This window comes from Bos taurus, chromosome Y, assembly GCF_002263795.3.
Source record: "Bos taurus isolate L1 Dominette 01449 registration number 42190680 breed Hereford chromosome Y, ARS-UCD2.0, whole genome shotgun sequence".
Classification (NCBI taxonomy): domain Eukaryota; kingdom Metazoa; phylum Chordata; class Mammalia; order Artiodactyla; family Bovidae; genus Bos; species Bos taurus.
This window is the reverse complement of record NC_082638.1, coordinates 9,634,734-9,656,392: the sequence shown is the minus strand read 5'-3', so window position 1 is coordinate 9,656,392 and position 21,659 is coordinate 9,634,734. Positions and strand designations below refer to the sequence as shown.

The following is a 21,659-nucleotide window of genomic DNA, read 5'->3' as shown; positions in this document are numbered from 1 at the left end:
TCACTGCTGAAGCGCAGAAGGGGACGGGCGACCCTCCCTCCCTCGCTGGGCCGACGTGAAAGCTGCACAAGCCTGAGGTGCCGTGGCCACACTGTGCGCAGAGGGAGAAACGAGGCCCGCTCTGCTGGCATGAGGGACCCCCCCTGAACCTTGTGCGAATGCCGGCCAGGGAGACGCTAAGGACAGCTCCCCGTTAAGTCCCACGACTCACCGGTGTCGGAGACATGCACGGCTGCCATCGACCCTATGGAGGCCCTTTCAAAGTGGTTCTGTTCTCCATGTGAGAACACATCCTAGCCTGCCCTGTGGCCCAAGCCTGTGGGGCCTGGAGCAGCAAGAGGATCAAGCTAAACCAGCCATCCTATAGTCCTGACACACGATATATGCGTTCTACAAAGAGCTTGGGCATGGGCAGGGCCGACCCGATTCAGTTGCATGGACCGAGATGTGGGTTAAAGAGTGTTTCTCGGGGGCTTGAACAAAGGCAGGACCCAGCCTGGGTCATGGCAGGGACTGTGCTGTGGCCTCGGGAGTGTCTGTCGGGATGAACAAGGGCAGGATCCAGCCTGGATCAGTGCAGGGACCGAGATGTGCTCCAAGGAGTGTTTATCGGCTGCTTGATCATGGGCAGGACCCAGCCTGGCTCGATGACGGGACCGAGAGGTGGTGTCAGGTGTGTTTGTCAGGGGCTTGAACAAAGGGAGGATCCAGCCTGGTTCAGTGCAGGGACCGAGGGGTGGGCTCAGGAGGATTTGTCGGGGGTTTGAACAAGCGCAGGACCCAGCCTGGTTCAATGCAGCGAGTGAGATGCGGGCACAGTGGTGTTTCCTGGGGGGTGGGGGGGGGAGGGTGGTTGAACAAGGGGAGGGCACACCTTAGTTGAGTTCAGGAGCAGGGAGCCAGCTGTGGGCTCAATACTGTTTGCTGGGGGCTTACCTCAGGCCAGGAACCAGCCTGAGAATCAGAGGCAGGCCCAGAAGTGTTGGTCAGTGGCTTCAACACGTGCAGCTCTTGGCCTGGTTCACGGCAGGGACAGAGAAGCCGGCTCAGGGGTATTTGTTCAGCGGCTTGAACAAGGGCAGGACCCAGACTGGGTCGGTGCAGGGCCCGAGATGTGGGCTCAGGAGTGCTTGTCGGGGCTTGAACATGGGAAGCACCCAGCCTGCTTCAGTGCAGGGACCGGGATGTGGGCTCAGGAGAGTTTGTCGGGGCTGGAAGATGGGCAGGGCCCACCCGATTCAGTGCAGGGCCCGAGATGTGGGCTCAGGAGTATTTGTCGGGGTCGGGAACAAGGGCAGCACCCAGCCGGGATCAGTGCAGGGACCGAGATGTGGGTTCCGGAGTATCTGTCGGGGGCTTGAACAAGACAAGGAGCCAGCCAGGTTCAATGCAGCGAGTGAGATGCGGGCTCAGTAGTGTTTCCTGGGGGCTTGAACAAGGGGAGGACACACCGTAGTTCAGGGGTACAGAGCGCGTTGTGGGCTCAGGAATGTGTTCCGGGGGCTTGACTAAGGCCAGGAACAAGCCTGAGAGTCCGATGCTGGCCCAGGAGTGTCGGTCGGGGGCTTGAAGAAGTGCAGGACCTGGCCTGGTTCGGTGCAGGAACCGAGATGTGCGCTCAGGAGTATTTGTCGGGGGTTTGGGCAAGGGCAGGACCCAGGATTTGCTCGCTGTGGCCAGCTGAGTGACAGGCGCCTGTGTTCTGCCTTCTCCCATCACCTTGGACAGCTTCACAGTACCAGTCACGTTGGCCGGATCCATTGTCTGTGCCTTCCCTCAGGGAACCAGAAAACAAGGAGCGCTGGCCTCCGCTGACTTGGAGAACCGCTTTCTCCGTGTGCATCTATCTAGGTCGTTCCTTGTCAATGGCGTGGCCCTGTTGCTAGCCCACCAGCCGTCAGGGCCCACAACACTCCGAGTGAGGCCCCTGTGCTTCCCACCTGTGTAGCTTGCTGAGTGCACCTGTCTCCCTGTCTCCCTGTAGCAGGAAAAGGCCAAAGAGACGCCCGGGCCTGCAAGGGCCCCAAGAGACTGTGACAGGCCTGGGTCTGATCCAATCTTGTGAAGAAGGAGCACGTGGATACAGGCACTCTTCCGATACAAGGCACGGAACCTGAGGCCGTAAAGGTAAGGCGGCAACCCTACACGCCGTCCCTTCTCTTTAACACTACCCAGACGCACTCAGTCCCTGAACCGATGCTGCCCTGGGCACCCGGCCCTGTCTGGGCCCACAGCTCATGCCTCCCTGGGCAGAAAGCAGCTTTGCTACCTCAAAGGCACCAAGAGGCCTTGTACCACCCGGGCCTCACTGCTTTGCTAAATGCCAAGACTCTCTTTCAGTTGCTCTCATTAGGCCCAGCTAGAATTCCCGACAGTCAGGCATCCCTGCTTGCCTACACAGCCCACATGCCAAGGAAGCCAGTCCCCGCTTGGGCCCGGGGACATCCAAGACGGTCACCTGGAAGGCAGGGTGCCTCTGAGTGTCATCTGGTGCAGATGCCCTACGACAGAATCAGAGATTCTGCTCCAGCGACACTGCCAGAAACCTCCGTCTGGGGCAGACGCACCCCTTAGCCCTTCTGGCCGCCCCCCCCGCCCCCCACAGCCGGGGGCAAGACCCCAGAGGAAGGAAGGAATTCACGTCAGGACTTGGAGCACGACCCATGGGGTGTCTTTGGCAGGGCCGCTAATGCCTAGCCCCTGGGCCCTGAAATCCACCAGCAGGCTCTCAACCGCCCCCAGGGGCTTCCCTGTCTGCCATTCTCCCGAGGTCCCTTGGCACATGCAAGTAGCCCACCGTCCTTGCTTCCTCCCTCTTCCCTCCCTCACAGGCACACTCCGGCAGAGGGACGCACACGTACACCCACACCTGCGCCTCCCTCGCCTTTCTGCCCTGCCGAGGAGGCTGGAAATGCCTGGACGTCTGCCACGCTCACACCCTGTCTCTCCTCGCGTGCCTGGGGTTTTGCACGGACAGCCTAGCTTAGCACATCTTGCGTTGTGTTTCGCATCATGCCAGTGTGTGCCACCCTCGTGGAGACAGCGTGCGGGCCGATGGGCCGATCCTGGGCAGCACTGGCCCAGGGCCCTCCCGGGTCTCCTTCTTCCGTGTGTGGAACAAGTCCCCAGTGCAGCAGGCAATCTGTGCCTCTTTCTCCTTCGGGTCTCTGCTCTTCTCTACAGGAACTTGGCCTCCTCTCCACCCCGGGTCCAGCCGTACCCTCGCCCACCATTTCCAGAGGCCGGCCCACGTCCCCATGGACTGAGGGCTCCTCAGGCAGCGGTTTCAAAGCCCCGCCCCACCTGATTTGCCCTCGCGGAATCCTCAGACCATGCACTTCCCTCTCCCTGGTCCAAGCACACACAACCACAAGTTAGAAGTGGCGAGCGTGTTTTGGATTTGGTCTAATTGCGGATTTCTCGAGCCACGGTCCGCAGGTATCACTGGCCATCTTTTCCTCATTCCCATCCCGGATACGGTCATGCGGAGAGTCGGTGACCAACCTCCGTCAGCCTGGGGACGCCTCGTGCCTCCTCTTCTGGTCGCTCGTCACCTCCTCTCCCGTCGCCTTCATCTCTGCGTCCGCCCTGGGCCGGACACACACACACACCCCCGCATAAAGACAGGTGACACAAGCACACGCGTGTACACACACACATGCTTGGCACGTGGACACGGACGCAAACAGGGAACACAGGGGTTTCAGGAGCCGAAGACCCGTGTCCAGCAATGACGGAGATGGTGTCACTAGGCACCATGTCCTGCCCTTGGGGCTCCCTGTCCACCTCCTCCCAGAGACGTCCGGATTTTCCCTGAAGCAACTTCAAGCTCAGCAGGTGTGGTGCTGGTGAGATCAGAGTATTGGATGTGGAAATTCACACAAGATCCCAAAGTCAGCGCACAGGTGCACTGGGGCCCTGGACAGGACGCCCTTTCAATGACAGGCCATCCTAGGTTAAGGGGCGGAAGTGAAGGGCCCAGGCATTCTCAAACTCAGTGAGAGGAAGGACGCCGGGGGAATGGCAGGACCCAAGGACAGATGATTCTGACACAGGCACTTAATTCACCCTGCCTCTAGTCGTATCACCTAGGACTCTCGCGCTGCCACCACAGCTGACTGGAGGGGGACTTACTGCGCTCTCGGACACACCGAGTCCCCCCCAGCCCCCAGTCTCAGCAAGTCACCTGCTGCATGCTTGACTCAGGCTCTGGCTCTGCAGCCAGTTTGCATGAGCCTGAGCATCCCCATTTGCGAAAGGAAGTACTGTGTCCCAGCTACTATTCGGCTGTCCCTACGGGGCCTACCTCCAGACCCCATCACCACATGTGTTTCTGTCAGTTGTCTCTCATGGACGAACCTTCCTCCCTGAGGTAGTACTTCAGGGGATCGTCCCACACGTCTTCGCTGATGATCTGCAGGCAACACGAGCAAGGTCAGCCAGGGGCTGACCAGGCTCCCAACCCTCCCATGAGCAGCCAAGAACTCCAACATCAACCACAAACTGTGTGCAAGCCCAAAGCAACCCCACCTCAGCAATCCTGTTCGATTCTGGGCCGTTGTGGCCTGACAGCCAGTTGAGAAAGTTAAGGCTCCTGGTGTCCAGCCTGCGGCTGGGGGCTCCCCGTCCAAAGTCCCAGAACCAGTGGACTGGAGTGGATCGACGTGCCCTGTACCCTGCAGACAGACAGGGGAGACTGGGGTGGACACCGCAGGTGCATCATCCACACGCTTGCACACCCACACTCATCACCCCGGGAGCCACCTTTTACCAGTGATGTCAAGGTAATACTCCTTAATGATCACCGAGTTCAAGAAGTAGGGGTTGTCCCGAAAGGAAAAGACCAGCTTGCAGCGGGACGGCGGATGGCTCCGCACCTGCACCTGCCAGGATAGCGAGGAGGGAAAAGGTGCAAGCTTCTAGGGGCCTCAGCTTGCCTCCAAGGCAGGCATGATCAGCTTCCCCGATGCCTCTCCAAAGTCTCACAGCACAGGAACATGGCTAACACGTTCCTCCCACTCCCCGCCAGGTCCCATACCCACCCTTCCTCAGTCTCCCTCACTGACCTTCAAGTCCATCATGTAGCCGAGAAAGTCTTGATCTTGGTCGCTGATCAGGACGGAGACTTGAGGGTGGCTCATAATCTGCTTTAGGTCAAGGAGCCATTCAGGCCACATGCCGGCCAAGAAGAGCCAGGAGCATCAGCCCTAGTCTGGGGTGGAACAAGGATACTGGAACACGCATCTGCAAGGAGCTTGGCGGGCACTGCCTCTTGCCCGGCCACTGCTGATATCCTCAGGACCTGCCATACCATCAGACACGCTCATGGCTCTGGGCCCCTTGGGATGGTGTGCATCTGCATTCCCCAAGCAGGGGCTGTTTCTGACCGCTACTCTGCTCCTCCAGACCTGTGTATGCTGGGTAGCGGCCTGTCACTGCTTATACGGGCAGACTTGCAGTCCTTGTGACAAACCGTGTCTGAAAGTAAAGGGCTTCTTGGGTATGTGTGTGTGTGTTTATGTGTACGTGTGTGTGTGTGTGCGTGTGCGTGTGCGTGTGTGCGTGTGTGTGTGAATGACTCACATGCCCCAGCAATGTGCCGGGATCACCCACATTTACACCAATAACTGTCTGCGAACGCTGCTCTTGTGTACCGTCTCTGGTCAATGTTGACTTAGAGGCCTCGGGGGCTGCGCCTCCTCAGATGCAGGCCTGAAGGAGACACTCAAAGGCATGGCTGCGACACGTCCACCTGTGGCCCTGCCCAGGCCCTACTCGGCTGTGCCTTTGGAGCCTGCCAATTGCCCAGGACCGCATTTCCTTCAGTGGCCTCCGGCGCCCTTCCTGTGCCCTCGCCTCCACCCCCTCCGCCTGCTCCTGCCCCTTCTCCCCTTCCTCGTCCTCCTGAGCAGCGGACCCCAAGGAGCAGCGCAAAGGATACAGCTTTGGCCCAGAAGCCAGGGATGCCCTGGATGATGGCGCTCCTCCGAGCCAAGTGACGCTTCCTCCTCTGATGGTTCTTGCGCATGAACTGAACGTAAGCCCTGCGGTTTTGCTCACGCTCAGAGCTCAGTTCTACCTGCAGGGCGGCCAGTGCCTGCAGGGCATCCAGCTCCTGGCGCTCACAAGGGCCTCCGGGCCTTTCCTGGCCCTGCTCCTCCACCGTCTTCTCCTCTAGCTCCTGGGAGGGCTGCTGTTCCTGCTCCTCATCCGCCACAACCTCCACCTCCTCCACGATGTCTTCCGCAAGCAGCTGGAACTCCCGCCCGATCCCCGCCACGTCTCCGTCCACCAGGGCCTCGCCCTCCTCCACCGCCTCCACCCTGAAGAGGGTGGCCTCTTGGCCTGGCGTGACAACTGCTGGTGACAAGGTCCCAGCTGCGCACTGCATCACGACGGCAGGCTGCGGGGTGGGGGAGGGGGGGTGGGGGCGGGGCCCTGCCCCCTGAGTACCTGGGCTCACAGCTTGGAAGGTGCGGGGTCCCGGGACGCTCCCGCCTTCCTCTGACCGCCTCTCACGTTCCTCTTGGCCTTGGCGGTGACCCCGAGCTGGGGCAGAGGCGAAGGGACGCGACATAAGAGCACAACAAGTGGGGCGTAATGGCGGCCCAGGCTGCAGTAAACCTGTGGGACCGACTAGCTCTTTTGGGGGCGGGGAGTGAGGGGGATTGTCAGAAGGCGGGGGCTGCTGTGTGGGGGTGTTGGCGTGAGGCCGAAGAAAGGGGTGCCAGAAACGCAGGACGGGGTGAACGGGCCCTAGGAGATCCGGCGAACAGGCGGGGGCCTAGGCTGTGAGCCATGCACAGACTGCTGGCCCAAATCTAGACCAATGGCCGACAGGGTAGTGGGCGGCACTCTTATGGACACGCCCCCAGACCGGAGGGCATCTTCCGGGGTTCCTGTGCTGCTCCAGCGCCCCCACGTGGCCAGATTCTGCTCCAGGGAGGGACAGGGTTTTGCATGTGGCCGGGCTAGCCCCAGGCGCTGTCATTGACCTGGCTCTGGAAATTCCAAGCACGGGTTCCTGCTCCGCCATCCGAACCGCACACTCCTGTGTCCCCTGGGACTGGCAATAACTGAGAGCTCTCCCTGAGTATCCAAGGGATACGCAGGGGTGCCAAGGGGCTGGATACTTTTCTTCAAGGGACAGAGAGCCTGCTGCTGTCCGGATGCTAGGGGAGTAGGGAAGAACCCCACCTACAGTGCTACAGTGGATCTCCACTGTTCGGGAACACCAGCGCCTTAGTGTACAGCGCTCGCTCTGTGTCTCTGTATCTTTGCTTCTGGCATAGCACTGTGTTGGGCAATCCTTCCGCGTGTGTAGCAGGCGCTGGTGTCTGTGTGTCTCCGTCTCTCTAAGTAGTGCTGTTGCCGTCTGCAACTCTGTGGACACCAGCGCTCAGAAGAGACGCTTATCCTTGGCGTGAAGGCAAGCCCTTCTCGTCCTGAGTGAGTTTCACCGGTGGGAGTTCAGAGGGTTTTAGTCCACACGTTCGGAGAGTGCTTTCTCGACCTTGAAAGCCAACAGTGGGCGGTCACTGCTGAAGCGCAGAAGGGGACGGGCGACCCTCCCTCCCTTGCTGGGCCGACGTGAAAGCTGCACAAGCCTGAGGTGCCGTGGCCACACTGTGCGCAGAGGGAGAAACGAGGCCCGCTCTGCTGGCATGAGGGACCCCCCCTGAACCTTGTGCGAATGCCGGCCAGGGAGACGCTAAGGACAGCTCCCCGTTAAGTCCCACGACTCACCGGTGTCGGAGACATGCACGGCTGCCATCGACCCTATGGAGGCCCTTTCAAAGTGGTTCTGTTCTCCATGTGAGAACACATCCCAGCCTGCCCTGTGGCCCAAGCCTGTGGGGCCTGGAGCAGCAAGAGGATCAAGCTAAACCAGCCATCCTATAGTCCTGACACACGATATATGCGTTCTACAAAGAGCTTGGGCATGGGCAGGGCCGACCCGATTCAGTTGCATGGACCGAGATGTGGGTTAAAGAGTGTTTCTCGGGGGCTTGAACAAAGGCAGGACCCAGCCTGGGTCATGGCAGGGACTGTGCTGTGGCCTCGGGAGTGTCTGTCGGGATGAACAAGGGCAGGATCCAGCCTGGATCAGTGCAGGGACCGAGATGTGCTCCAAGGAGTGTTTATCGGCTGCTTGATCATGGGCAGGACCCAGCCTGGCTCGATGACGGGACCGAGAGGTGGTGTCAGGTGTGTTTGTCAGGGGCTTGAACAAAGGGAGGATCCAGCCTGGTTCAGTGCAGGGACCGAGGGGTGGGCTCAGGAGGATTTGTCGGGGGTTTGAACAAGCGCAGGACCCAGCCTGGTTCAATGCAGCGAGTGAGATGCGGGCACAGTGGTGTTTCCTGGGGGGTGGGGGGGGGAGGGTGGTTGAACAAGGGGAGGGCACACCTTAGTTGAGTTCAGGAGCAGGGAGCCAGCTGTGGGCTCAATACTGTTTGCTGGGGGCTTACCTCAGGCCAGGAACCAGCCTGAGAATCAGATGCAGGCCCAGAAGTGTTGGTCAGTGGCTTCAACACGTGCAGCTCTTGGCCTGGTTCACGGCAGGGACAGAGAAGCCGGCTCAGGGGTATTTGTTCAGCGGCTTGAACAAGGGCAGGACCCAGACTGGGTCGGTGCAGGGCCCGAGATGTGGGCTCAGGAGTGCTTGTCGGGGCTTGAACATGGGAAGCACCCAGCCTGCTTCAGTGCAGGGACCGGGATGTGGGCTCAGGAGAGTTTGTCGGGGCTGGAAGATGGGCAGGGCCCACCCGATTCAGTGCAGGGCCCGAGATGTGGGCTCAGGAGTATTTGTCGGGGTCGGGAACAAGGGCAGCACCCAGCCGGGATCAGTGCAGGGACCGAGATGTGGGTTCCGGAGTATCTGTCGGGGGCTTGAACAAGACAAGGAGCCAGCCAGGTTCAATGCAGCGAGTGAGATGCGGGCTCAGTAGTGTTTCCTGGGGGCTTGAACAAGGGGAGGACACACCATAGTTCAGGGGTACAGAGCGCGTTGTGGGCTCAGGAATGTGTTCCGGGGGCTTGACTAAGGCCAGGAACAAGCCTGAGAGTCCGATGCTGGCCCAGGAGTGTCGGTCGGGGGCTTGAAGAAGTGCAGGACCTGGCCTGGTTCGGTGCAGGAACCGAGATGTGCGCTCAGGAGTATTTGTCGGGGGGTTGGGCAAGGGCAGGACCCAGGATTTGCTCGCTGTGGCCAGCTGAGTGACAGGCGCCTGTGTTCTGCCTTCTCCCATCACCTTGGACAGCTTCACAGTACCAGTCACGTTGGCCGGATCCATTGTCTGTGCCTTCCCTCAGGGAACCAGAAAACAAGGAGCGCTGGCCTCCGCTGACTTGGAGAACCGCTTTCTCCGTGTGCATCTATCTAGGTCGTTCCTTGTCAATGGCGTGGCCCTGTTGCTAGCCCACCAGCCGTCAGGGCCCACAACACTCCGAGTGAGGCCCCTGTGCTTCCCACCTGTGTAGCTTGCTGAGTGCACCTGTCTCCCTGTCTCCCTGTAGCAGGAAAAGGCCAAAGAGACGCCCGGGCCTGCAAGGGCCCCAAGAGACTGTGACAGGCCTGGGTCTGATCCAATCTTGTGAAGAAGGAGCACGTGGATACAGGCACTCTTCCGATACAAGGCACGGAACCTGAGGCCGTAAAGGTAAGGCGGCAACCCTACACGCCGTCCCTTCTCTTTAACACTACCCAGACGCACTCAGTCCCTGAACCGATGCTGCCCTGGGCACCCGGCCCTGTCTGGGCCCACAGCTCATGCCTCCCTGGGCAGAAAGCAGCTTTGCTACCTCAAAGGCACCAAGAGGCCTTGTACCACCCGGGCCTCACTGCTTTGCTAAATGCCAAGACTCTCTTTCAGTTGCTCTCATTAGGCCCAGCTAGAATTCCCGACAGTCAGGCATCCCTGTTGCCTACACAGCCCACATGCCAAGGAAGCCAGTCCCCGCTTGGGCCCGGGGACATCCAAGACGGTCACCTGGAAGGCAGGGTGCCTCTGAGTGTCATCTGGTGCAGATGCCCTACGACAGAATCAGAGATTCTGCTCCAGCGACACTGCCAGAAACCTCCGTCTGGGGCAGACGCACCCCTGAGCCCCTCTGGCCGCCCCGTCACAGCCGGGGGCAAGACCCCAGAGGAAGGAAGGAATTCACGTCAGGACTTGGAGCACGACCCATGGGGTGTCTTTGGCAGGGCCGCTAATGCCTAGCCCCTGGGCCCTGAAATCCACCAGCAGGCTCTCAACCGCCCCCAGGGGCTTCCCTGTCTGCCATTCTCCCGAGGTCCCTTGGCACATGCAAGTAGCCCACCGTCCTTGCTTCCTCCCTCTTCCCTCCCTCACAGGCACACTCCGGCAGAGGGACGCACACGTACACCCACACCTGCGCCTCCCTCGCCTTTCTGCCCTGCCGAGGAGGCTGGAAATGCCTGGACGTCTGCCACGCTCACACTCTGTCTCTCCTCGCGTGCCTGTGGTTTTGCACGGACAGCCTAGCTTAGCACATCTTGCGTTGTGTTTCGCATCATGCCAGTGTGTGCCACCCTCGTGGAGACAGCGTGCGGGCCGATGGGCCGATCCTGGGCAGCACTGGCCCAGGGCCCTCCCGGGTCTCCTTCTTCCGTGTGTGGAACAAGTCCCCAGTGCAGCAGGCAATCTGTGCCTCTTTCTCCTTCGGGTCTCTGCTCTTCTCTACAGGAACTTGGCCTCCTCTCCACCCCGGGTCCAGCCGTACCCTCGCCCACCATTTCCAGAGGCCGGCCCACGTCCCCATGGACTGAGGGCTCCTCAGGCAGCGGTTTCAAAGCCCCGCCCCACCTGATTTGCCCTCGCGGAATCCTCAGACCATGCACTTCCCTCTCCCTGGTCCAAGCACACACAACCACAAGTTAGAAGTGGCGAGCGTGTTTTGGATTTGGTCTAATTGCGGATTTCTCGAGCCATGGTCCGCAGGTATCACTGGCCATCTTTTCCTCATTCCCATCCCGGATACGGTCATGCGGAGAGTCGGTGACCAACCTCCGTCAGCCTGGGGACGCCTCGTGCCTCCTCTTCTGGTCGCTCGTCACCTCCTCTCCCGTCGCCTTCATCTCTGCGTCCGCCCTGGGCCGGACACACACACACACCCCCGCATAAAGACAGGTGACACAAGCACACGCGTGTACACACACACATGCTTGGCACGTGGACACGGACGCAAACAGGGAACACAGGGGTTTCAGGAGCCGAAGACCCGTGTCCAGCAATGACGGAGATGGTGTCACTAGGCACCATGTCCTGCCCTTGGGGCTCCCTGTCCACCTCCTCCCAGAGACGTCCGGATTTTCCCTGAAGCAACTTCAAGCTCAGCAGGTGTGGTGCTGGTGAGATCAGAGTATTGGATGTGGAAATTCACACAAGATCCCAAAGTCAGCGCACAGGTGCACTGGGGCCCTGGACAGGACGCCCTTTCAATGACAGGCCATCCTAGGTTAAGGGGCGGAAGTGAAGGGCCCAGGCATTCTCAAACTCAGTGAGAGGAAGGACGCCGGGGGAATGGCAGGACCCAAGGACAGATGATTCTGACACAGGCACTTAATTCACCCTGCCTCTAGTCGTATCACCTAGGACTCTCGCGCTGCCACCACAGCTGACTGGAGGGGGACTTACTGCGCTCTCGGACACACCGAGTCCCCCCCAGCCCCCAGTCTCAGCAAGTCACCTGCTGCATGCTTGACTCAGGCTCTGGCTCTGCAGCCAGTTTGCATGAGCCTGAGCATCCCCATTTGCGAAAGAAAGTACTGTGTCCCAGCTACTATTCGGCTGTCCCTACGGGGCCTACCTCCAGACCCCATCACCACATGTGTTTCTGTCAGTTGTCTCTCATGGACGAACCTTCCTCCCTGAGGTAGTACTTCAGGGGATCGTCCCACACGTCTTCGCTGATGATCTGCAGGCAACACGAGCAAGGTCAGCCAGGGGCTGACCAGGCTCCCAACCCTCCCATGAGCAGCCAAGAACTCCAACATCAACCACCAACTGTGTGCAAGCCCAAAGCAACCCCACCTCAGCAATCCTGTTCGATTCTGGGCCGTTGTGGCCTGACAGCCAGTTGAGAAAGTTAAGGCTCCTGGTGTCCAGCCTGCGGCTGGGGGCTCCCCGTCCAAAGTCCCAGAACCAGTGGACTGGAGTGGATCGACGTGCCCTGTACCCTGCAGACAGACAGGGGAGACTGGGGTGGACACCGCAGGTGCATCATCCACACGCTTGCACACCCACACTCATCACCCCGGGAGCCACCTTTTACCAGTGATGTCAAGGTAATACTCCTTAATGATCACCGAGTTCAAGAAGTAGGGGTTGTCCCGAAAGGAAAAGACCAGCTTGCAGCGGGACGGCGGATGGCTCCGCACCTGCACCTGCCAGGATAGCGAGGAGGGAAAAGGTGCAAGCTTCTAGGGGCCTCAGCTTGCCTCCAAGGCAGGCATGATCAGCTTCCCCGATGCCTCTCCAAAGTCTCACAGCACAGGAACATGGCTAACACGTTCCTCCCACTCCCCGCCAGGTCCCATACCCACCCTTCCTCAGTCTCCCTCACTGACCTTCAAGTCCATCATGTAGCCGAGAAAGTCTTGATCTTGGTCGCTGATCAGGACGGAGACTTGAGGGTGGCTCATAATCTGCTTTAGGTCAAGGAGCCATTCAGGCCACATGCCGGCCAAGAAGAGCCAGGAGCATCAGCCCTAGTCTGGGGTGGAACAAGGATACTGGAACACGCATCTGCAAGGAGCTTGGCGGGCACTGCCTCTTGCCCGGCCACTGCTGATATCCTCAGGACCTGCCATACCATCAGACACGCTCATGGCTCTGGGCCCCTTGGGATGGTGTGCATCTGCATTCCCCAAGCAGGGGCTGTTTCTGACCGCTACTCTGCTCCTCCAGACCTGTGTATGCTGGGTAGTGGCCTGTCACTGCTTATACGGTCAGACTTGCAGTCCTTGTGACAAACCGTGTCTGAAAGTAAAGGGCTTCTTGGGTATGTGTGTGTGTGTTTATGTGTACGTGTGTGTGTGTGTGCGTGTGCGTGTGCGTGTGTGCGTGTGTGCGTGTGTGTGTGAATGACTCACATGCCCCAGCAATGTGCCGGGATCACCCACATTTACACCAATAACTGTCTGCGAACGCTGCTCTTGTGTACCGTCTCTGGTCAATGTTGACTTAGAGGCCTCGGGGGCTGCGCCTCCTCAGATGCAGGCCTGAAGGAGACACTCAAAGGCATGGCTGCGACACGTCCACCTGTGGCCCTGCCCAGGCCCTACTCGGCTGTGCCTTTGGAGCCTGCCAATTGCCCAGGACCGCATTTCCTTCAGTGGCCTCCGGCGCCCTTCCTGTGCCCTCGCCTCCACCCCCTCCGCCTGCTCCTGCCCCTTCTCCCCTTCCTCGTCCTCCTGAGCAGCGGACCCCAAGGAGCAGCGCAAAGGATACAGCTTTGGCCCAGAAGCCAGGGATGCCCTGGATGATGGCGCTCCTCCGAGCCAAGTGACGCTTCCTCCTCTGATGGTTCTTGCGCATGAACTGAACGTAAGCCCTGCGGTTTTGCTCACGCTCAGAGCTCAGTTCTACCTGCAGGGCGGCCAGTGCCTGCAGGGCATCCAGCTCCTGGCGCTCACAAGGGCCTCCGGGCCTTTCCTGGCCCTGCTCCTCCACCGTCTTCTCCTCTAGCTCCTGGGAGGGCCGCTGTTCCTGCTCCTCATCCGCCACAACCTCCACCTCCTCCACGATGTCTTCCGCAAGCAGCTGGAACTCCCGCCCGATCCCCGCCACGTCTCCGTCCACCAGGGCCTCGCCCTCCTCCACCGCCTCCACCCTGAAGAGGGTGGCCTCTTGGCCTGGCGTGACAACTGCTGGTGACAAGGTCCCAGCTGCGCACTGCATCACGACGGCAGGCTGCGGGGTGGGGGCGGGGCCCTGCCCCCTGAGTACCTGGGCTCACAGCTTGGAAGGTGCGGGGTCCCGGGACGCTCCCGCCTTCCTCTGACCGCCTCTCACGTTCCTCTTGGCCTTGGCGGTGACCCCGAGCTGGGGCAGAGGCGAAGGGACGCGACATAAGAGCACAACAAGTGGGGCGTAATGGCGGCCCAGGCTGCAGTAAACCTGTGGGACCGACTAGCTCTTTTGGGGGCGGGGAGTGAGGGGGATTGTCAGAAGGCGGGGGCTGCTGTGTGGGGGTGTTGGCGTGAGGCCGAAGAAAGGGGTGCCAGAAACGCAGGACGGGGTGAACGGGCCCTAGGAGATCCGGCGAACAGGCGGGGGCCTAGGCTGTGAGCCATGCACAGACTGCTGGCCCAAATCTAGACCAATGGCCGACAGGGTAGTGGGCGGCACTCTTATGGACACGCCCCCAGACCGGAGGGCATCTTCCGGGGTTCCTGTGCTGCTCCAGCGCCCCCACGTGGCCAGATTCTGCTCCAGGGAGGGACAGGGTTTTGCATGTGGCCGGGCTAGCCCCAGGCGCTATCATTGACCTGGCTCTGGAAATTCCAAGCACGGGTTCCTGGTCCGCCGTCCGAACCGCACACTCCTGTGTCCCCTGGGACTGGCAATAACTGAGAGCTCTCCTTGAGTATCCAAGGGATACGCAGGGGTGCCAAGGGGCTGGATACTTTTCTTCAAGGGACAGAGAGCCTGCTGCTGTCCGGATGCTAGGGGAGTAGGGAAGAACCCCACCTACAGTGCTACAGTGGATCTCCACTGTTCGGGAACACCAGCGCCTTAGTGTACAGCGCTCGCTCTGTGTCTCTGTATCTTTGCTTCTGGCATAGCACTGTGTTGGGCAATCCTTCCGCGTGTGTAGCAGGCGCTGGTGTCTGTGTGTCTCCGTCTCTCTAAGTAGTGCTGTTGCCGTCTGCAACTCTGTGGACACCAGCGCTCAGAAGAGACGCTTATCCTTGGCGTGAAGGCAAGCCCTTCTCGTCCTGAGTGAGTTTCACCGGTGGGAATTCAGAGGGTTTTAGTCCACACGTTCGAAGAGTGCTTTCTCGACCTTGAAAGCCAACAGTGGGCGGTCACTGCTGAAGCGCAGAAGGGGACGGGCGACCCTCCCTCCCTCGCTGGGCCGACGTGAAAGCTGCACAAGCCTGAGGTGCCGTGGCCACACTGTGCGCAGAGGGAGAAACGAGGCCCGCTCTGCTGGCATGAGGGACCCCCCCCTGAACCTTGTGCGAATGCCGGCCAGGGAGACGCTAAGGACAGCTCCCCGTTAAGTCCCACGACTCACCGGTGTCGGAGACATGCACGGCTGCCATCGACCCTATGGAGGCCCTTTCAAAGTGGTTCTGTTCTCCATGTGAGAACACATCCCAGCCTGCCCTGTGGCCCAAGCCTGTGGGGCCTGGAGCAGCAAGAGGATCAAGCTAAACCAGCCATCCTATAGTCCTGACACACGATATATGCGTTCTACAAAGAGCTTGGGCATGGGCAGGGCCGACCCGATTCAGTTGCATGGACCGAGATGTGGGCTCAAGAGTGTTTGTCGGGGGCTTGAACAAAGGCAGGACCCAGCCTGGGTCATGGCAGGGACTGTGCTGTGGCCTCGGGAGTGTCTGTCGGGATGAACAAGGGCAGGATCCAGCCTGGATCAGTGCAGGGACCGAGATGTGCTCCAAGGAGTGTTTATCGGCTGCTTGATCATGGGCAGGGCCCAGCCTGGCTCGATGACGGGACCGAGAGGTGGTGTCAGGTGTGTTTGTCAGGGGCTTGAACAAAGGGAGGATCCAGCCTGGTTCAGTGCAGGGACCGAGGGGTGGGCTCAGGAGGATTTGTCGGGGGTTTGAACAAGCGCAGGACCCAGCCTGGTTCAATGCAGCGAGTGAGATGCGGGCACAGTGGTGTTTCCTGGGGGGTGGGGGGGGGAGGGTGGTTGAACAAGGGGAGGGCACACCTTAGTTGAGTTCAGGAGCAGGGAGCCAGCTGTGGGCTCAATACTGTTTGCTGGGGGCTTACCTCAGGCCAGGAACCAGCCTGAGAATCAGATGCAGGCCCAGAAGTGTTGGTCAGTGGCTTCAACACGTGCAGCTCTTGGCCTGGTTCACGGCAGGGACAGAGAAGCCGGCTCAGGGGTATTTGTTCAGCGGCTTGAACAAGGGCAGGACCCAGACTGGGTCGGTGCAGGGCCCGAGATGTGGGCTCAGGAGTGCTTGTCGGGGCTTGAACATGGGAAGCACCCAGCCTGCTTCAGTGCAGGGACCGGGATGTGGGCTCAGGAGAGTTTGTCGGGGCTGGAAGATGGGCAGGGCCCACCCGATTCAGTGCAGGGCCCGAGATGTGGGCTCAGGAGTATTTGTCGGGGTCGGGAACAAGGGCAGCACCCAGCCGGGATCAGTGCAGGGACCGAGATGTGGGTTCCGGAGTATCTGTCGGGGGCTTGAACAAGACAAGGAGCCAGCCAGGTTCAATGCAGCGAGTGAGATGCGGGCTCAGTAGTGTTTCCTGGGGGCTTGAACAAGGGGAGGACACACCGTAGTTCAGGGGTACAGAGCGCGTTGTGGGCTCAGGAATGTGTTCCGGGGGCTTGACTAAGGCCAGGAACAAGCCTGAGAGTCCGATGCTGGCCCAGGAGTGTCGGTCGGGGGCTTGAAGAAGTGCAGGACCTGGCCTGGTTCGGTGCAGGAACCGAGATGTGCGCTCAGGAGTATTTGTCGGGGGTTTGGGCAAGGGCAGGACCCAGGATTTGCTCGCTGTGGCCAGCTGAGTGACAGGCGCCTGTGTTCTGCCTTCTCCCATCACCTTGGACAGCTTCACAGTACCAGTCACGTTGGCCGGATCCATTGTCTGTGCCTTCCCTCAGGGAACCAGAAAACAAGGAGCGCTGGCCTCCGCTGACTTGGAGAACCGCTTTCTCCGTGTGCATCTATCTAGGTCGTTCCTTGTCAATGGCGTGGCCCTGTTGCTAGCCCACCAGCCGTCAGGGCCCACAACACTCCGAGTGAGGCCCCTGTGCTTCCCACCTGTGTAGCTTGCTGAGTGCACCTGTCTCCCTGTCTCCCTATAGCAGGAAAAGGCCAAAGAGACGCCCGGGCCTGCAAGGGCCCCAAGAGACTGTGACAGGCCTGGGTCTGATCCAGTCTTGTGAAGAAGGAGCACGTGGATACAGGCACTCTTCCGATACAAGGCACGGAACCTGAGGCCGTAAAGGTAAGGCGGCAACCCTACACGCCGTCCCTTCTCTTTAACACTACCCAGACGCACTCAGTCCCTGAACCGATGCTGCCCTGGGCACCCGGCCCTGTCTGGGCCCACAGCTCATGCCTCCCTGGGCAGAAAGCAGCTTTGCTACCTCAAAGGCACCAAGAGGCCTTGTACCACCCGGGCCTCACTGCTTTGCTAAATGCCAAGACTCTCTTTCAGTTGCTCTCATTAGGCCCAGCTAGAATTCTCGACAGTCAGGCATCCCTGCTTGCCTACACAGCCCACATGCCAAGGAAGCCAGTCCCCGCTTGGGCCCGGGGACATCCAAGACGGTCACCTGGAAGGCAGGGTGCCTCTGAGTGTCATCTGGTGCAGATGCCCTACGACAGAATCAGAGATTCTGCTCCAGCGACACTGCCAGAAACCTCCGTCTGGGGCAGACGCACCCCTGAGCCCCTCTGGCCGCCCCGTCACAGCCGGGGGCAAGACCCCAGAGGAAGGAAGGAATTCACGTCAGGACTTGGAGCACGACCCATGGGGTGTCTTTGGCAGGGCCGCTAATGCCTAGCCCCTGGGCCCTGAAATCCACCAGCAGGCTCTCAACCGCCCCCAGGGGCTTCCCTGTCTGCCATTCTCCCGAGGTCCCTTGGCACATGCAAGTAGCCCACCGTCCTTGCTTCCTCCCTCTTCCCTCCCTCACAGGCACACTCCGGCAGAGGGACGCACACGTACCCCCACACCTGCACCTCCCTCGCCTTTCTGCCCTGCCGAGGAGGCTGGAAATGCCTGGACGTCTGCCACGCTCACACCCTGTCTCTCCTCGCGTGCCTGGGGTTTTGCACGGACAGCCTAGCTTAGCACATCTTGCGTTGTGTTTCACATCATGCCAGTGTGTGCCACCCTCGTGGAGACAGCGTGCGGGCCGATGGGCCGATCCTGGGCAGCACTGGCCCAGGGCCCTCCCGGGTCTCCTTCTTCCGTGTGTGGAACAAGTCCCCAGTGCAGCAGGCAATCTGTGCCTCTTTCTCCTTCGGGTCTCTGCTCTTCTCTACAGGAACTTGGCCTCCTCTCCACCCCGGGTCCAGCCGTACCCTCGCCCACCATTTCCAGAGGCCGGCCCACGTCCCCATGGACTGAGGGCTCCTCAGGCAGCGGTTTCAAAGCCCCGCCCCACCTGATTTGCCCTCGCGGAATCCTCAGACCATGCACTTCCCTCTCCCTGGTCCAAGCACACACAACCACAAGTTAGAAGTGGCGAGCGTGTTTTGGATTTGGTCTAATTGCGGATTTCTCGAGCCACGGTCCGCAGGTATCACTGGCCATCTTTTCCTCATTCCCATCCCGGATACGGTCATGCGGAGAGTCGGTGACCAACCTCCGTCAGCCTGGGGACGCCTCGTGCCTCCTCTTCTGGTCGCTCGTCACCTCCTCTCCCGTCGCCTTCATCTCTGCGTCCGCCCTGGGCCGGACACACACACACACCCCCGCATAAAGACAGGTGACACAAGCACACGCGTGTACACACACACATGCTTGGCACGTGGACACGGACGCAAACAGGGAACACAGGGGTTTCAGGAGCCGAAGACCCGTGTCCAGCAATGACGGAGATGGTGTCACTAGGCACCATGTCCTGCCCTTGGGGCTCCCTGTCCACCTCCTCCCAGAGACGTCCGGATTTTCCCTGAAGCAACTTCAAGCTCAGCAGGTGTGGTGCTGGTGAGATCAGAGTATTGGATGTGGAAATTCACACAAGATCCCAAAGTCAGCGCACAGGTGCACTGGGGCCCTGGACAGGACGCCCTTTCAATGACAGGCCATCCTAGGTTAAGGGGCGGAAGTGAAGGGCCCAGGCATTCTCAAACTCAGTGAGAGGAAGGACGCCGGGGGAATGGCAGGACCCAAGGACAGATGATTCTGACACAGGCACTTAATTCACCCTGCCTCTAGTCGTATCACCTAGGACTCTCGCGCTGCCACCACAGCTGACTGGAGGGGGACTTACTGCGCTCTCGGACACACCGAGTCCCCCCCAGCCCCCAGTCTCAGCAAGTCACCTGCTGCATGCTTGACTCAGGCTCTGGCTCTGCAGCCAGTTTGCATGAGCCTGAGCATCCCCATTTGCGAAAGAAAGTACTGTGTCCCAGCTACTATTCGGCTGTCCCTACGGGGCCTACCTCCAGACCCCATCACCACATGTGTTTCTGTCAGTTGTCTCTCATGGACGAACCTTCCTCCCTGAGGTAGTACTTCAGGGGATCGTCCCACACGTCTTCGCTGATGATCTGCAGGCAACACGAGCAAGGTCAGCCAGGGGCTGACCAGGCTCCCAACCCTCCCATGAGCAGCCAAGAACTCCAACATCAACCACCAACTGTGTGCAAGCCCAAAGCAACCCCACCTCAGCAATCCTGTTCGATTCTGGGCCGTTGTGGCCTGACAGCCAGTTGAGAAAGTTAAGGCTCCTGGTGTCCAGCCTGCGGCTGGGGGCTCCCCGTCCAAAGTCCCAGAACCAGTGAACTGGAGTGGATCGACGTGCCCTGTACCCTGCAGACAGACAGGGGAGACTGGGGTGGACACCGCAGGTGCATCATCCACACGCTTGCACACCCACACTCATCACCCCGGGAGCCACCTTTTACCAGTGATGTCAAGGTAATACTCCTTAATGATCACCGAGTTCAAGAAGTAGGGGTTGTCCCGAAAGGAAAAGACCAGCTTGCAGCGGGACGGCGGATGGCTCCGCACCTGCACCTGCCAGGATAGCGAGGAGGGAAAAGGTGCAAGCTTCTAGGGGCCTCAGCTTGCCTCCAAGGCAGGCATGATCAGCTTCCCCGATGCCTCTCCAAAGTCTCACAGCACAGGAACATGGCTAACACGTTCCTCCCACTCCCCGCCAGGTCCCATACCCACCCTTCCTCAGTCTCCCTCACTGACCTTCAAGTCCATCATGTAGCCGAGAAAGTCTTGATCTTGGTCGCTGATCAGGACGGAGACTTGAGGGTGGCTCATAATCTGCTTTAGGTCAAGGAGCCATTCAGGCCACATGCCGGCCAAGAAGAGCCAGGAGCATCAGCCCTAGTCTGGGGTGGAACAAGGATACTGGAACACGCATCTGCAAGGAGCTTGGCGGGCACTGCCTCTTGCCCGGCCACTGCTGATATCCTCAGGACCTGCCATACCATCAGACACGCTCATGGCTCTGGGCCCCTTGGGATGGTGTGCATCTGCATTCCCCAAGCAGGGGCTGTTTCTGACCGCTACTCTGCTCCTCCAGACCTGTGTATGCTGGGTAGTGGCCTGTCACTGCTTATACGGTCAGACTTGCAGTCCTTGTGACAAACCGTGTCTGAAAGTAAAGGGCTTCTTGGGTATGTGTGTGTGTGTTTATGTGTACGTGTGTGTGTGTGTGCGTGTGCGTGTGCGTGTGTGCGTGTGTGCGTGTGTGTGTGAATGACTCACATGCCCCAGCAATGTGCCGGGATCACCCACATTTACACCAATAACTGTCTGCGAACGCTGCTCTTGTGTACCGTCTCTGGTCAATGTTGACTTAGAGGCCTCGGGGGCTGCGCCTCCTCAGATGCAGGCCTGAAGGAGACACTCAAAGGCATGGCTGCGACACGTCCACCTGTGGCCCTGCCCAGGCCCTACTCGGCTGTGCCTTTGGAGCCTGCCAATTGCCCAGGACCGCATTTCCTTCAGTGGCCTCCGGCGCCCTTCCTGTGCCCTCGCCTCCACCCCCTCCGCCTGCTCCTGCCCCTTCTCCCCTTCCTCGTCCTCCTGAGCAGCGGACCCCAAGGAGCAGCGCAAAGGATACAGCTTTGGCCCAGAAGCCAGGGATGCCCTGGATGATGGTGCTCCTCCGAGCCAAGTGACGCTTCCTCCTCTGATGGTTCTTGCGCATGAACTGAACGTAAGCCCTGCGGTTTTGCTCACGCTCAGAGCTCAGTTCTACCTGCAGGGCGGCCAGTGCCTGCAGGGCATCCAGCTCCTGGCGCTCACAAGGGCCTCCGGGCCTTTCCTGGCCCTGCTCCTCCACCGTCTTCTCCTCTAGCTCCTGGGAGGGCCGCTGTTCCTGCTCCTCATCCGCCACAACCTCCACCTCCTCCACGATGTCTTCCGCAAGCAGCTGGAACTCCCGCCCGATCCCCGCCACGTCTCCGTCCACCAGGGCCTCGCCCTCCTCCACCGCCTCCACCCTGAAGAGGGTGGCCTCTTGGCCTGGCGTGACAACTGCTGGTGACAAGGTCCCAGCTGCGCACTGCATCACGACGGCAGGCTGCGGGGTGGGGGCGGGGCCCTGCCCCCTGAGTACCTGGGCTCACAGCTTGGAAGGTGCGGGGTCCCGGGACGCTCCCGCCTTCCTCTGACCGCCTCTCACGTTCCTCTTGGCCTTGGCGGTGACCCCGAGCTGGGGCAGAGGCGAAGGGACGCGACATAAGAGCACAACAAGTGGGGCGTAATGGCGGCCCAGGCTGC

General features: G+C 60.1%; 2 protein-coding genes across 2 annotated transcripts; both read right to left on the bottom strand.

Annotated features, from left to right (window-relative positions):
* Positions 1-11,862: 11,862 nt before the first annotated feature.
* Positions 11,863-14,097, bottom strand: LOC132344601 (testis-specific Y-encoded protein 1-like). Its single transcript, XM_059884267.1, has 6 exons — positions 13,974-14,097; positions 13,476-13,891; positions 12,593-12,670; positions 12,298-12,409; positions 12,057-12,202; positions 11,863-11,940 (listed from the first exon to the last, which is right to left on the bottom strand). The coding sequence occupies exons 1-6, from the start codon at positions 14,095-14,097 to the stop codon at positions 11,863-11,865; spliced, it is 954 nt and encodes a 317-aa protein (XP_059740250.1).
* Positions 14,098-19,384: 5,287 nt separating this feature from the next.
* LOC132344600 (testis-specific Y-encoded protein 1-like) lies at positions 19,385-21,619 on the bottom strand. Its single transcript, XM_059884266.1, has 6 exons — positions 21,496-21,619; positions 20,998-21,413; positions 20,115-20,192; positions 19,820-19,931; positions 19,579-19,724; positions 19,385-19,462 (listed from the first exon to the last, which is right to left on the bottom strand). The coding sequence occupies exons 1-6, from the start codon at positions 21,617-21,619 to the stop codon at positions 19,385-19,387; spliced, it is 954 nt and encodes a 317-aa protein (XP_059740249.1).
* Between the last annotated feature and the right edge of the window lie 40 nt (positions 21,620-21,659).

Excerpts from the sequence above, each read along its gene's own strand:
- LOC132344601 (XM_059884267.1), bottom strand. The coding sequence starts at position 14,097 with ATGTCGCGTCCCTTCGCCTCTGCCCCAGCTCGGGGTCACCGCCAAGGC. Across the intron at positions 13,892-13,973 it reads CTTCCAAGCTGTGAGCCCAG|TTGTCACGCCAGGCCAAGAG; the intron begins GTACTCAGGGGG and ends TGTCACCAGCAG. Across the intron at positions 12,203-12,297 it reads GTATTACCTTGACATCACTG|GGTACAGGGCACGTCGATCC; the intron begins GTAAAAGGTGGC and ends GTCTGTCTGCAG.
- LOC132344600 (XM_059884266.1), bottom strand. The coding sequence starts at position 21,619 with ATGTCGCGTCCCTTCGCCTCTGCCCCAGCTCGGGGTCACCGCCAAGGC. Across the intron at positions 19,725-19,819 it reads GTATTACCTTGACATCACTG|GGTACAGGGCACGTCGATCC; the intron begins GTAAAAGGTGGC and ends GTCTGTCTGCAG. Across the intron at positions 19,463-19,578 it reads AATCGAACAGGATTGCTGAG|ATCATCAGCGAAGACGTGTG; the intron begins GTGGGGTTGCTT and ends TGTTGCCTGCAG.